We start from the raw sequence: 12504 nt of genomic DNA, 5'->3' as shown, positions 1-12504 counted from the left end.
CCGCCCGCGCGCCCCGCACCGGACTCACCGCGCGCCGCCGCCGCCGCCGCCGCCCCGGCCCGGCCGTGCCCGCAGGAAGCGGCGGGAGAGCCCCGGGGGCGGGGACTGCGGCCGCCCCGCCCGGGCCAGCGGGCTGCTCCGGCATCGTCCCGGCCCCCGCCCGCTCGCGGGAACGGTACCGGAGCGGCCCCGGGACTGCCCCGGTGTGGTGCCGGGCACGGTACCGGAGCCGCCCAGGTACGGTCGCGGTATGGTCTCGGACACGGTACCGGAGCGGTCCCGGTATGATCCCAGTATGGTCCCAGGCACGGTACCGGAATGGTCCCGGGACTAGCCTGGGCACGCTACCGGAGCGGTCCCGGTATGATCCCGGTATGGTCCCGGGCACGGTACCAGAGCGGTCCCGTAATGATCGCAGGCGCCGTCCCGAGTGCGACCCCGGCAGCCCCAGTACTGTCCCGGTATGGTCCCGGGTACGATCCCGGCACGGTCCCGGCACTGTCCCGGGGCACACCGAGGGGCGGCGTGGGGGGAGCCCACGCCCACCGGGGCACCCCGTGGTGTCCCTGCCCGAGGGGACACGGGCACCCCATGGGGTCTCACCCCAAGGGGACATGGGCGCCCCCAGGTTCCACCCCAAGGGGACACGGGCACCCCGGGGGGGCCCAGCCCAAGAGGACATGGGCACCCACAGGTCCCACCCCAAGGGGATGTGGGGACCCCAATGGGGTCTCACCCCGAGGGGACACACGCACCAGTGGGGTCCCTGCCCGAGGAGACATGGGAACCCCCAGCTCCTTGCCTGAGGGGACACGGGTACCCGATGGTGTCCCAGCCCACAGGGACATAGGCACCCCCACATCCCTGCCCGGGGGGACACGGGCACTCTGTGGGGTCCCTGCCCCGTGGGGCACTACCAAGCAGGCACGGCCCCCAGGGTGCCACCGCCATGGGGCAGATGTGAGGTACCACAAGCAGAGACCCCCCTGAGGGCCGGGCAGCGCAGGTGCCCACGGGTGGGGGGATGTGCCCGGTGTCCCCTCTGTCACCACCTCTCTCACCCTGGCCCCAGCGCTGCCTCCCCACCACCTCTGCCACGACACGAGCCCCAAAAGCTCGTGCCAGCTCCCCACCGGTTGCCAGGTGCTCCCAGACCCCCAAATTAAACAGGGGGGCAGCTTAATTAAGCATGGCCCCCCATGCCACCTGCTGCCACCAGAATAGGGCCATTCTGCCGGCGGGCGACCAGGCGCCTTGTGCCGCCGGCACCGGGCTCCCACTCAAAGGCCGGATTGTTCCGGGCCGGCTGCCCCTGGCGTGGTGTCCCCGATGCCGTGTGGCATGGCGGGGGGGCGGGTGGCATCACCGGCCTTGCCAGGATGGTGGGGACATAGGGGTCCCCGTTGCCCTCGCTGGCACGCCGACACATGCTCGCCCGGCGGGTGTCTGGCACATGCCGTGCTGTCCCCAAGGTCATGGCTGTGCCGGATCCCTTGCCGAGCCGAGGCGTGGGGGGAGCCGGGGGTGCGGGGGGGACATGGCGGGTGCCGGCAGCACAGGGCGTGGGAAGGTGGCATGTCTGGCTGCGGCAGGCAGCAGCGCGGGCGGCAGCACCCGGTGAGCCCCGGGGCGGTGGGTGCTGCCTTTAGGGGGGCACAGCCTGTCTGGTGCCCCCCCCCACCTCTCGCCCCATATCCTCTCCCTTAAGATCCTACCCCCAACCTCCACCCCCAGACCCCCTCCCCAAACCCTTTCTCCCCATATCCCCCTCCCCAAAGCCTCTGCCCAGACCCCCCTCTTCCCATAAACCCCCCCAGACCCTCTCTCCTTCCCCACTTCCCCCCATATCCCCCCCCAGACCCTCTCCCTTGATCCCCTACTCCCCATATCCCCTTCCCAGACACCTCTCTCCCCACATCCTCCTCCCAAAACCCCCTCCCATTCCCCTCTCCCCGCACATCCCCCTCCCCAAACCTCCTCCCCAGACCCCCCTCTCCCCCATCCCTCTCCCCAGACCCCCCTCTTCCCATAAAACCCCCCAGAGCCCCTCCCCAGACCCTCTTCCCCCCATATCCCCCTCCCCAGACCCCCGTCCACTTCCCCTCTCCGCCCATATCCCCCTCCCCAGACCCTCTCCCCTAAGCCCCCTCTCCCCAAACCCCCTCCCCAGACTCCCCTCTTCCCATAACGCCCCCCCCAGGCCCACTCCCCTTCCCCTCTTCCCCCCATATCTCCCCCACATCCCCCTTCCCCAGACACTCTCCCCAGACCCCCCTCTTCCCACAAACCCGCCCAGAACCCCTCCCCAGACCCCCCTCTCCCCACATCCCCCTCCCCAGACACCCCTCTTCCCATAACCCCCCCCCCACGCCCACTCCCCTTCCCCTCTTTCCCCCATATCTCCCCCCGTATCTCCCCCATATCCCCCCTCCCCGCCTCCTGCCCCCCCCGCCCGCCCGCCAGGGGGCGCCGTAACGCTCTCCCGGCCCCGCCCCGCCCCTCCCCGTCGACCCCCTCGCGCCTCCCTTCCCGTGACGCCCCGCGCCGGCCGAGGCGGGAAGGCCGGGCGGCAAGATGGCGGCGGCCCTGACGGAACGCAGCTGCCTGGATCTGAACGCGGCGGCCCGGGGCCCACCGCGACGCCTTCGGGAGGTGGTTTTTAGCCCGCCGGGGACGGCACCCCTCCCCGCCGGTCGCTACGGGGACAGCGCGGGTGGTTTCTGCTATCAGGAGAGCGCGCAGCTCGCCGCCGCCACCAGGAACCGCTTCGTGCGGTGGTGAGTGCGGGCCCGGGGGCAGGCCTTCATTTAGGGCAGCGGAGCTGGTGGGGGGTCTGGAGAATAAGTCTTATGAGGAGCGGCTGAGGGAGCTGGGGGTGTTCAGCCTGGAGAAGAGGAGGCTGAGGGGAGACCTTCTCGCTCTCTACAGCTCTCTGAAAGGAGCGGGTAGCCAGGGGGGGTCCGTCTCTTCTCCCAAGGAAGAGGTGATAGGACAAGAGGAAACAGCCTCAAGTTGTGCCAGGCGAGGTTTAGTATGGATATTAGGAAAAATTCTTACAGTGAAAGGATTATTAAGCATTGGAAGAGGCTGCCCAGGGAAGTGGTTGAGGCATCATCCTTGGAGAAGACAGGTAGACATGGTGCTTAGGGGTGTGGTATAGTGATGATTTTTGGTAGTGTTGGGTTGATGGTTGGACTCGATGATCTGAAAGGTCACTTCCAATCCAGGCAATTCTATGATTCAATGGTTGATACCCCACTGCTTAGGCTTGCCTTCCTCCCCACTGTCCTCATACATTTCCCCTGGTTATTTCCCTCAGGACCACATCAGGAGACACGGTGGAGCTGGTGGAAGAATCCCTGGACGTCAACCTGCTGAACAATGCTGTACGCCTCCGCATCCAGGGCTGCCCGTTTCTCCCGGGCGGCGTGCACCTCTGCGAAGTGCAGAACCACTTGGTCGTCCTGCTGATCACCGGGCAGACTGTCCATCGCCTGCTCCTGCCGCATCCCGCCCGCATGTACCGCAGTGTGAGTACCTGCTCCCTGCCTGTGTTGGCCGCCTGCCTCGGTCTTGCCCATTGGGAGCCCTCAGCAAAGCTGCTAAGTGTATTGCAAAATAGCAAAGGCTTTGGTGTGCTTCTCAGCATGGGCACAAAGTGCTGTTTCCCATCTCTACTGCTTTTGGCCGGGACAGGGTCGGTTTTGTCCAGGTCATGGTTGATTTTGGCCACGATAGAGTAAATTTTGGTGGGGACAGAGTTACTTTTCATTATACTGGCTTGTGTGGTGCCCTCTTTTGGTTTTGTGATCAAAATAGTGTTGATAACGCGTTAGTAATTTAGCTTTTGCTGGGTGGTGTTTGTGCAGCCTCAAGGCCTTCTTGGTTTCTTACTCTGCCCCCCCATGAATAGATTTGGGGGTGTGCAGCAGTTTGGGATGGAACACAACCGGGCAGACATCCTGATCTAACCAAAGAGATGTTCCTTGCTGTGTAATATTGTGCTCGTCAATAAAGAGGGGAAAAAAAAGGGGGTTTGGGGGGGTTTAGCCATCTTTTGTTCAGGAACTGTCTGAGTGTCAGTCTGTCCAGCATGTGTGTCCCTTCTTGTTTTGTTCTCTCTTCTTCTGCTTGTCCTTCACTTATTAAGCAATTATTTTATTTCTTTATCTTGACACCCAATTTTTGTGGCTTTTATTCTTCCTTTCCTCTTCCCCTATCCCACTTGGGAGGCAGTGATCGAGCAGCCCTGTGCTGCTTTGCTGCCCTCCGGGATTAACTTATAACACTGCCCTGTTGCAGGGCTTTACACAAACCCTGTCCCCACTATTGTGCCTGTGTCGCATGGGCTGCCTGTAGAAACACTGGAGGGGAGCTGCTGATGGGTATCAAGCTCAGCTTTTCCTGAGCCCTTTCCCATTGCGCTGGATTTTTTTCCATGCCGAACAGACTGTACGCTGGTTTTGGCTGGGATGGAGCTGTCTTTCTTTGCAGGCACTCACATGGCGCTGTGTGGCGGATTTGTTACTAAAGCAGAGTTGGGGACACACTGCTGCTTGAGCTGTCACTGAGCAGTGTATGCACAGCATCGGAGGCTTCTCCCTTTCTCACTCTGGCCCCAAACGAGCTGGCTGTGGTGGGCAGGAGGCTGGGGGGACACACAGCCAGGACAGGGAGGGGAGGTGACAATTCCTGCACTGTGACCCTGTGTTCAGTGACAGAGGGGAGGGGACTGGGGCAGGTGACCATTGTTCGACGCTTGGCTGGGCATCAGGCTGCTTGGAGGAGGTCGTGAAGGTTTTCCTTGGCATCGCTTGGTTTTATTTTCTTCTTCCTCTTTCCTTCACTTATTAAACCATCTTTATGTTGACCCACAAGTTTTTCCTGCTCTTATTTTCCTGTGGCCTGCTGGGGCCCACAGCTGGTGGTAATTATAATTACCTGCCAGCTGGGCCAGTCCACCACAACTGATCCGTTTCGTAGCGCTCTGGTGGGGATTTGCATCCTGGGCTGGAACCTTCTGGTGTTTCTGGAGGCATGGAGCTGGCGCCTGTCAGGCTCTCCTGAGCTTTGTGGAAAACTCTGCAATTTAGTTTCTTAATCTCCAAACTTTTGTAGTTAAATTTCTTTATTGATGTTACAAACTGCTAAACTCCCAAGTCCTCCATTTTTTGACCCGGTACAGCAGCTGTGCTCATCAGTGCGAGGTAGTTCTCTATGTGGAAGTGAAAACTACTGGAAAAAGCTGTTGGATAGGAAAAGCAAGCTGGAAATCTCTGACTTTGGAACTGAACGTACTCAGACCACGTGCTGGGGAAGCAGAGGGCGTAGGCATCAGACTTACAGTGTTTGGCCCAAAGCTGTGAGGGTGTTTCAGATTTGTGAATAGGGTGCTGATTTCGATGAAATTTGGTGATATAACATGAAATGAGGCTCGGAGGTTGGAGGTGTCTCTGCCGGTGGTCCTGAAGCCTGGCCTTGTGACAATGGGGACAAAGTACCCTTTGGAGGTCGGGACTGAGTGCTTCAGAGGGAGGCCTGGCTGTGTTTGTAACTTGCCCCCTGTACGCAGCAAGGAATAGAATCTTTTTATTTCATTAAGAGGGATCTCTTGCAAAATTTACATTGTATTTACCAATTTGCTGTGACTTTTTCCTCTCATGTCTGCTTCTGGTGTGTCTTGTCAGGTCCCTTTCCTCTCTTGAAGAGCTTATCTCTTGCTTTTAGAGTTCCAGACTGCTTTCCCAAGGGATGACACTGTGCTATTGCAGAGCTGCTCTTCGCAGGACTCGTTACCAGCATTTTGCTATGAGCTGTCTCGAAGCAGCTGATGGACTGTGGGATTCCTTTGGGGGTGTTACAGTATATGTGGGAGAGAGCAAGCGAGTGTTCTGCTGGGAAGTCGCAGGTTTTGAAATCCCTTTCGTATCTCCTCATAAAGAGCAGTGGTCGTGGGTTAGCAGTAAGGGAAACGGGAGTGGTGGTGATGAGAGTTCTTATCGAAAAAATCCTTTTTATCAAGTAGCAGCATCCCAGTTGCTATTCCACAGGTGTCTGGTTGTTTTTTCTCTGCCTTGTGTATGTGTGCTCACGATTTGTACTCTCTGCCGTTTCCCTCCTCCAGGAGCTGATAACAGAGAGCCAAATGCAGTCCGTGTTTACAGATATTGGCAAAATCAACTTCAGAGATCCTTCCAACTACTACGTGATTCCCAGCATGCCAGGCCTGGCGTCTAATTCTGTCGCCTCCGCAGCGTGGCTGAGCAGCGAGGGGGAGGCTCTCTTCGCTCTGCCCTCTGCTGCGGGAGGGATCTTCGTCCTTAAGCTGCCTCCTCCCGACGTGCCCGGTAAGGAGCGGGAACAGGCTTCCTCCTCGCATCCGCCTCAGCATGGCATCCCCTCTCCTAGCTTTGAACTTCACTTGAGTTTGATTTTTGGTCATATAAATTCACTCCACACGTGTACAAAAGCTCTTTTACATCATGCCTGTGAAGCCCCTTGCTGGTGGCAGTAAATATTTTGTTAACGAGTGCTCAATATGTCTCTTAATATCGCTTTTATTTTGAAAGGAACGGTTTCAGTTGTGGAATTGAAACAGAGCTCAGTGATGCAGCGTTTCCTTACTGGTTGGATGCCAACTGCCATCAGGTAAGTGTCTGGTGACGATTAAGTGGGACTAATTTTGTCTTTTCGATTCCCTCACCTGGAGTTTCTAGCTGCAGTCAAAGACAGGCAAGTCAGCATCTATAAATACTCTGCCAAAAAAAGTTAACTGGGTCACAGGACCTATCACAGTACGGAAGTTGGGACTTGAACGCTGGATTAGTTCATCTTAATGAAGCCCTGCTGATTCTGTGTGTGTCTGTGTCTGCGAATATGTTATAGCTAGTAATTGGCCTCCAAGGATTTGCCCAGGATATGGCTGGCAGCCAGCGCAGATTAAGGATTACAACAGTTGTATGTTCTTGTTCTTGAAATGTCAGGCTTCTTCCTGACCGGCAGAGGTTACATGTGGATGACACAGACGCTCTGCGTGCAGGCTGGGCTCAGTGGTGGACTGTAATCACTACGATACCTTAGAGCACGCAACCAAATTCTAGGCCCTGTTGTTTGGAAATAAAAGCGAGTTCCCTGATGCCCTGAATGGCTTTGACCATGAGCTTGGGGCTGGTTGGATCCCTGCTTCCTTCTGGATCCTTTGCCCGCGTTCTGCAAGCGCTAGGCTGGGGAAAGCGGGGATGTGCTTTGGCTCTGCTGAACTGGGTGAAGAACAGGGTGTTCCTGGTGTCGTGGGCTCCTCTGCGCCTTGGACGCTGACCCCCCCAGTCCTGAAACCCTGCTCTCTCCTCCTGGTCTCACATCACTGATTTATTTTTTTTTAAACACAGTGTGACTGTTTTTAAACACCCTGTGCCTTGATTCTATGAACTAGCCTTGATTTTCTTTTAAGCTGTTGAAATAAACTGTGTATTTTCAGAGGTGACTGCGGCCCATCGGACCTGCCTATCAGCCTCTCTGTTCACTGTCTAGATCACGATGCCTTTCTCTTCGCTCTCTGCCAGGACCATAAACTTCGGATGTGGTCCTATAAGGTGAGCGAGGCCTGGATTCAGGGCAGCAGTGTCTTAGATCACCGTGATAGTCTGAGCCTTAAGGAACGAAGGCTGGGTTGTTGGCATAGATTTGATCTGCTGTTAAATTGTCGCTGCAACTTCTACACGCTGGGATTCAGGGCAATTCGTAGAACTGTCGTGGCGTGTGTTTGTAGCTGTGGAAAGCGGGTGGGTTTTCTCTACGGCAAAGCCTTGTGCGCAGGCTAAGAGGCAGTATTAAGTGATTTGCAAACATACTGGAGCGTTTAGGAAGGCAGGCAGGAGCGCTTCAAGGGCCGAGGAGGCGCACCAAATGGATTTTCTACTGCTTTAGCGGTAAATAAGAGTGTCTTTGTAACATGGCTTCTTGTCAACAAGAAGTTAATAAAAGCCTCTCCTCGCTGCGTGCCACTTGCTCCAAATATCAGTGCCAAAGCTAATCGACCAGCACAACTGCTTTCACGGCTCATCTGCGCTGGAATGTGTGCGTGTGTTATGGGAGCGAGGGGAAGGTTCATCGTACATGCCTGGGCTCCAAAAGCCCATGTGCTCGGTGCGAGAGGGCACAGGTGAGACGAGGAAAACGAAACAGTGGTTCAGGTACACGCGTGGATGCTTTACTTGCATCCTTTAGGGGAAGATCTGGGCAGACTGGCCAGAAGGGGAAGGATGAGGGAGAAGTGCAGTTTCTCAGTCCCAGTTCTTCCTTATGCTATTTTCCTGATTCCTTTCTTTTGCCTAGGATCAAATGTGCCTGATGGTTGCCGACCTGCTGGAGTTCATGCCGGTCAGCAGGGACCTGCGGCTGGCAGCTGGGACTGGGCACCGCCTGCGACTGGCCTTCTCCCAGTCCCTGGGGCTTTACCTCGGCGTGTACATGCACGCACCTAAGCGAGGGCAGGTACGGAGTGATGGGGCTTCCTCCCTGTGAATGCTTCTTTCTTGGGCCGCACGGAAAATATGTTGTTCCTCCTTGGATTTGGGTCTGTAAGGCAAGAAATAGGGAAAAGTTTTGCGTTTGACCCTCTGGAGAGGGCAGTACTTTCTGAATAAACAAACATTTTTATTCTCAAAGCACTACAAGATACATGTGCTCTTGCCTTGGGAGTGGAACTCCCTGTGTGAATAAGCTGAGCTGCGAGTACTTGTTCACCTCCTGTTCTGGTAGGATCTCAAAAGCACGTATGTGCCGTGGGAAAAGGAAAGGTCTGAAAGGAGCTAAAAGCATGGAAACACTGATAGTATGTTTATGTTGGGCTCCTGGGAGCGTGCGGACGCATCGCTGCGTTGCCAAATGTTGACTTCTGTAGAACTACTGCTTCTTGTGGTGAATAATAAATTTAGCAGGACGGGAATGACGGCACAGAGTAGTCTCATCTGTTGGACAGCTTACCCTCTCCATTCTCCAGGGGATTCACATATGGACTAGAAGCGCGTATTGTGACTTCTGCTGTCCCGCTAGTGCTCTGCTGTGGTAAGAACATGCAGAGCTTGGTTTGTGACAAGTGGCCTGAGGATTCGGGGCTTTTCCACTCTACTCTCCTTACTTGCCCGCGTCATGTTGTCGTTAGCAGTGCTCAGCAGTGGTGTTTTTACCATTTTTCTGGTTTAGTCTTTCAAAAAGCAACTAGGAATCCTTCAGGTTCAGGCAGAGACGAGTGTCCTCGATGGCAAGGCTGACATCGGTGATGTCAGTACGTGGCGCAGAGGGTCAGGTTGGCGGGGTCCATCCGTGGCTGGCGGTCCTCAGCTCGGCCCTCCTGCTCTCAGGCTGTAGCGTCAGGCAAGGAGAGGGACCGGAGAGGTGATCTGCCCCACGACGTGCTGGTTATTGGCGTAGCTGTCCTTTGTAGCAAATAACTTATGAGATGTGTTTTTCAGTTCTGTGTCTTCCAGCTGGTGAGCACCGAGAGCAACCGCTACAGCCTTGACCACATTTCCTCCCTCTTCTCCTCGCAGGTGAGCGCTGGGGCCAGCTCCCCCAGGAGACAACAAGACGAGAGGGAGGGTTCTTCCCTAGAGATCAGAGTGCCCAGACTTGGGGATTTAACTGTGAATAAAGAATTGTTTCCGAAATGTGGTTAACTGATAGGAGGGAATGTCTTGCTGTTGTTAACTACACATATCTCTGCTGTACTTGAGTTTGTGATAAGAAGATAAATATGTGCGCCCTCTCTCCTAGGAGACTCTTGTTGACTTTGCCTTAACCTCGGCTGAGATCTGGGCGCTGTGGCACAATGAAGACAACCAAACCGTTGTGAAATACATCAACTTTGAGCAGTGAGTTTCCGCACTGAATGGCGTTGGTAGCCTTTGCGCAGGGGTAACTGCAGGAGCAGCTCCACATGCTGCTCATTAAAAGCACCCAACGAGCTCCTCAACTCTTCTCCTGTCCTGCTTTGCTGATTGAAGTCTGTGGAGATGTGGCGGTACCTGGTTCTTCCTGTTGTGGTGTATCTTCCTGCAGCACAGATTACATGGATTTTTTATTTTTTGGGGTTCTGCTTTATAATAAAGCTACAGTTCAGCTGCAGGAATGTGAAAAATGTAAAAAGCCAGGCGGCAGGCTTGCTGGGAGTGGAGTCTGCTGTGAGTGTGTCGGAGGGAGGGCTGTACTTCACCGACAGCTGCTTCCAAACAAAACCGGCTGGTTTTTTCCAAGAAAGGTGTTTTGAGGAGACCAGTGATATGAAAGCATCGGCCCCGTCTTTATAAAGAGGGCAGGCTTGGTGCGTAACCGGACCAGGGAGTTAAATTCCTGGTAAAAAATGCTGTGAGTTTGCATGTTTAGGCAAAGAATCTACTGGTCAGCCTGAGAGTTGCTTGATGAGTGTGTGTGATGGGGAGAATGTTGATATAAATTAAGGAATCCAACCTGTTCTGTCAGCTCAGGGCTGAGGATGCCACATTTAAGCTCTCCTGGCTAAATCTGTCACTTGTCACTAGTCAGAGCTCCTGTTGCCAGGTCCAAAGGACTGTAAAGTCTATGCTGGCTGGTGGAAGTGACAGGTTTGGTTCAGGTGGCTGCTCCTGGACACGCTGTGTTGGAGCATTGCAATGCAGAGCTGATTCTTGTTTTATTTTTCTCCCAGAAATGTCGCAGGCCAGTGGAACCAGGTCTTTGTGCAGCCGCTGCCTGAAGAGGAAGTGACGGTTCGACACGATCAGGACCCCAGGGTGAGCCGCCTATGAAATAGCAACAAGAATTAATGAAGCTTCTCTGCCTAGGAGAACATTAAGACAGTTCAGGTGTACAAATCGTATTGATACAGTCTTAAGATTACTCCAAATTAAAGGGGACGAGCCTTAGCCTCTCTTAGCACAGCATTAAAGTGTTGAGTGTGGTTATGAAACCAGAAGTTGAGGGATGAGGAGAATTTCCAGTCAGTCAAGAGAGAGCCTCGAGACAAGACATGTGAATTAACAAGATCTGGAGTGTTTGGGAAGCTGTGTTCCATCACGGGAACTGCCAAGGGGTTGGAAGGGAAGAGGTCGGAGCAGGGTGTGGGCGTGAACTGAAGCTGGAAGGCAATACAGATCCAGGGGATGAGCTTGAGAATGGGAGGAAGCACCAGGAGCAGTATCTTAAATGCTCTCCTCCTGACGCATGTGTTTCCTTAAATTGCTGTCTTGTTCTCTTTGCAGGAAACCTACCTGGAGTATCTCTTCATGCCTGGCCGGTTCACAAATGCTGCGATCCAGAAGGCTTTGCAGGTTGGTGAGGGGGTATTTGATGTGTGCTCTGTGCAGCTTCTCCTTCCTGGTCATTTAGGCGTGAGGCAACAGGATCCCTTGGAGCTCTTGGCGAGCATCGATTTGCATTTGACAGTTTGTAAACCTGTCGGTAGTCGCTGAAGCAGGTCAGCGGCTGTTGTGCCATACTTCAGCTGATGGCAAGAGGCAGAACGTGGTTTTCAAAAGATTTTTATTTTTTTTCCCCCTTAGGTAGCACAGCAGGTTGCTGAGCTTGCTTTTCATCGCTTGCTGCTTTAGCCGGGTAAACAGATACTCTCAGCCCACTGTGGTGCTGTTTCTCAGAATATATCTGCTCAGTTCTGGCTCCTCTAGGACTGTTAAAGGCAGAGCAAGGCAACACGTGGTGCCTTTTCAGGAAAATGGAAAAGCCCAACTTTTCCAAGACTGACTGTTTTGATTCTTTATGCTGTGACCTTATGGAGCCCTATAGCAAGGTACCAAAGAGAGCTGCTGTGACAGTGTTGCAGCACTTCTCTCCTTACATCCCAGGGTGCTGCCTGCCAGGAGCCTTCCTCCGTTTCCACAGGAAGAGGGAAGCTGGCTCTACGTCCATGTAACCCCCATTTAGCAGCCAAACATGTTTTTTAATATTTCGTCCCAGAAAACACTGGCTGATGCTCTCCCGTTTGCTTTATGTCACTCAGTGCTGCTTAAGCCTCAGGGATGCAGCTCTTGCTTTAAACTGAAAGTTTACCATGCTGCTTTTCAGATCTTTTCTCAAGGAACGGAGAGACACATGGATCTGACGTGGGATGAGTTAAAAAAAGAGGTTACCTTAGCTGTAGAAAGTGAGGTGAGTTGTTTTGGGGTTTTTTTCCCCCCACGATGTTCTCTTCTTACACCCCTTGTATGCAGTATTGTGGTGCTTTGGTGAAGTTAAATGAGGTGCAAAGAGACTCCAGGTCTTATTTTGTCCTTTCTCTCTCCAAAGGAGTTATGTGACTGTTTAAAATAGTACAAATTTTCATCCATCCTGCCTGGCTTTTCCATCCCCTCTTCTCTTTTTTTTTGGACTCCTTTCTTCTTTCTTGGTGTTCTGCTGTCTCTGGGTGCGCTTTGCATGGGGTGTGCTTTGGGCAGCACGTGTTGCATGACCAGTGTTCTCAGCTCCCTGCGCATGGGTGCTGGCCACCACCAAGCAGAGCTGTTGCTCATC

General features: G+C 54.4%; 1 protein-coding gene across 2 annotated transcripts in view; it reads left to right on the top strand.

Moving 5' to 3' along the window:
- The first annotated feature begins 2552 nt into the window (after positions 1-2552).
- NUP160 (nucleoporin 160) overlaps positions 2553-12504 on the top strand; it is a 30692-nt gene continuing 20740 nt past the window's right edge. For both annotated transcript variants that reach the window (XM_054201513.1, XM_054201515.1), the window contains exons 1-11: positions 2553-2777; positions 3320-3530; positions 6125-6347; positions 6570-6648; positions 7478-7592; positions 8335-8493; positions 9474-9551; positions 9775-9872; positions 10685-10769; positions 11238-11306; positions 12058-12141. In XM_054201513.1, the coding sequence (XP_054057488.1) occupies positions 2575-2777; positions 3320-3530; positions 6125-6347; positions 6570-6648; positions 7478-7592; positions 8335-8493; positions 9474-9551; positions 9775-9872; positions 10685-10769; positions 11238-11306; positions 12058-12141 (1404 nt within the window). In that variant the 5' untranslated portion in view covers positions 2553-2574. The remainder of the gene's footprint in view (positions 2778-3319; positions 3531-6124; positions 6348-6569; positions 6649-7477; positions 7593-8334; positions 8494-9473; positions 9552-9774; positions 9873-10684; positions 10770-11237; positions 11307-12057; positions 12142-12504) is intronic.

The sequence above is a fragment of the Rissa tridactyla genome, chromosome 4 (genome assembly GCF_028500815.1).
Source record: "Rissa tridactyla isolate bRisTri1 chromosome 4, bRisTri1.patW.cur.20221130, whole genome shotgun sequence".
In the NCBI taxonomy this organism is placed as follows: domain Eukaryota; kingdom Metazoa; phylum Chordata; class Aves; order Charadriiformes; family Laridae; genus Rissa; species Rissa tridactyla.
The sequence above is the reverse complement of the archived record's forward strand: the minus strand, read 5'-3'. Positions and strand labels throughout refer to the sequence as shown.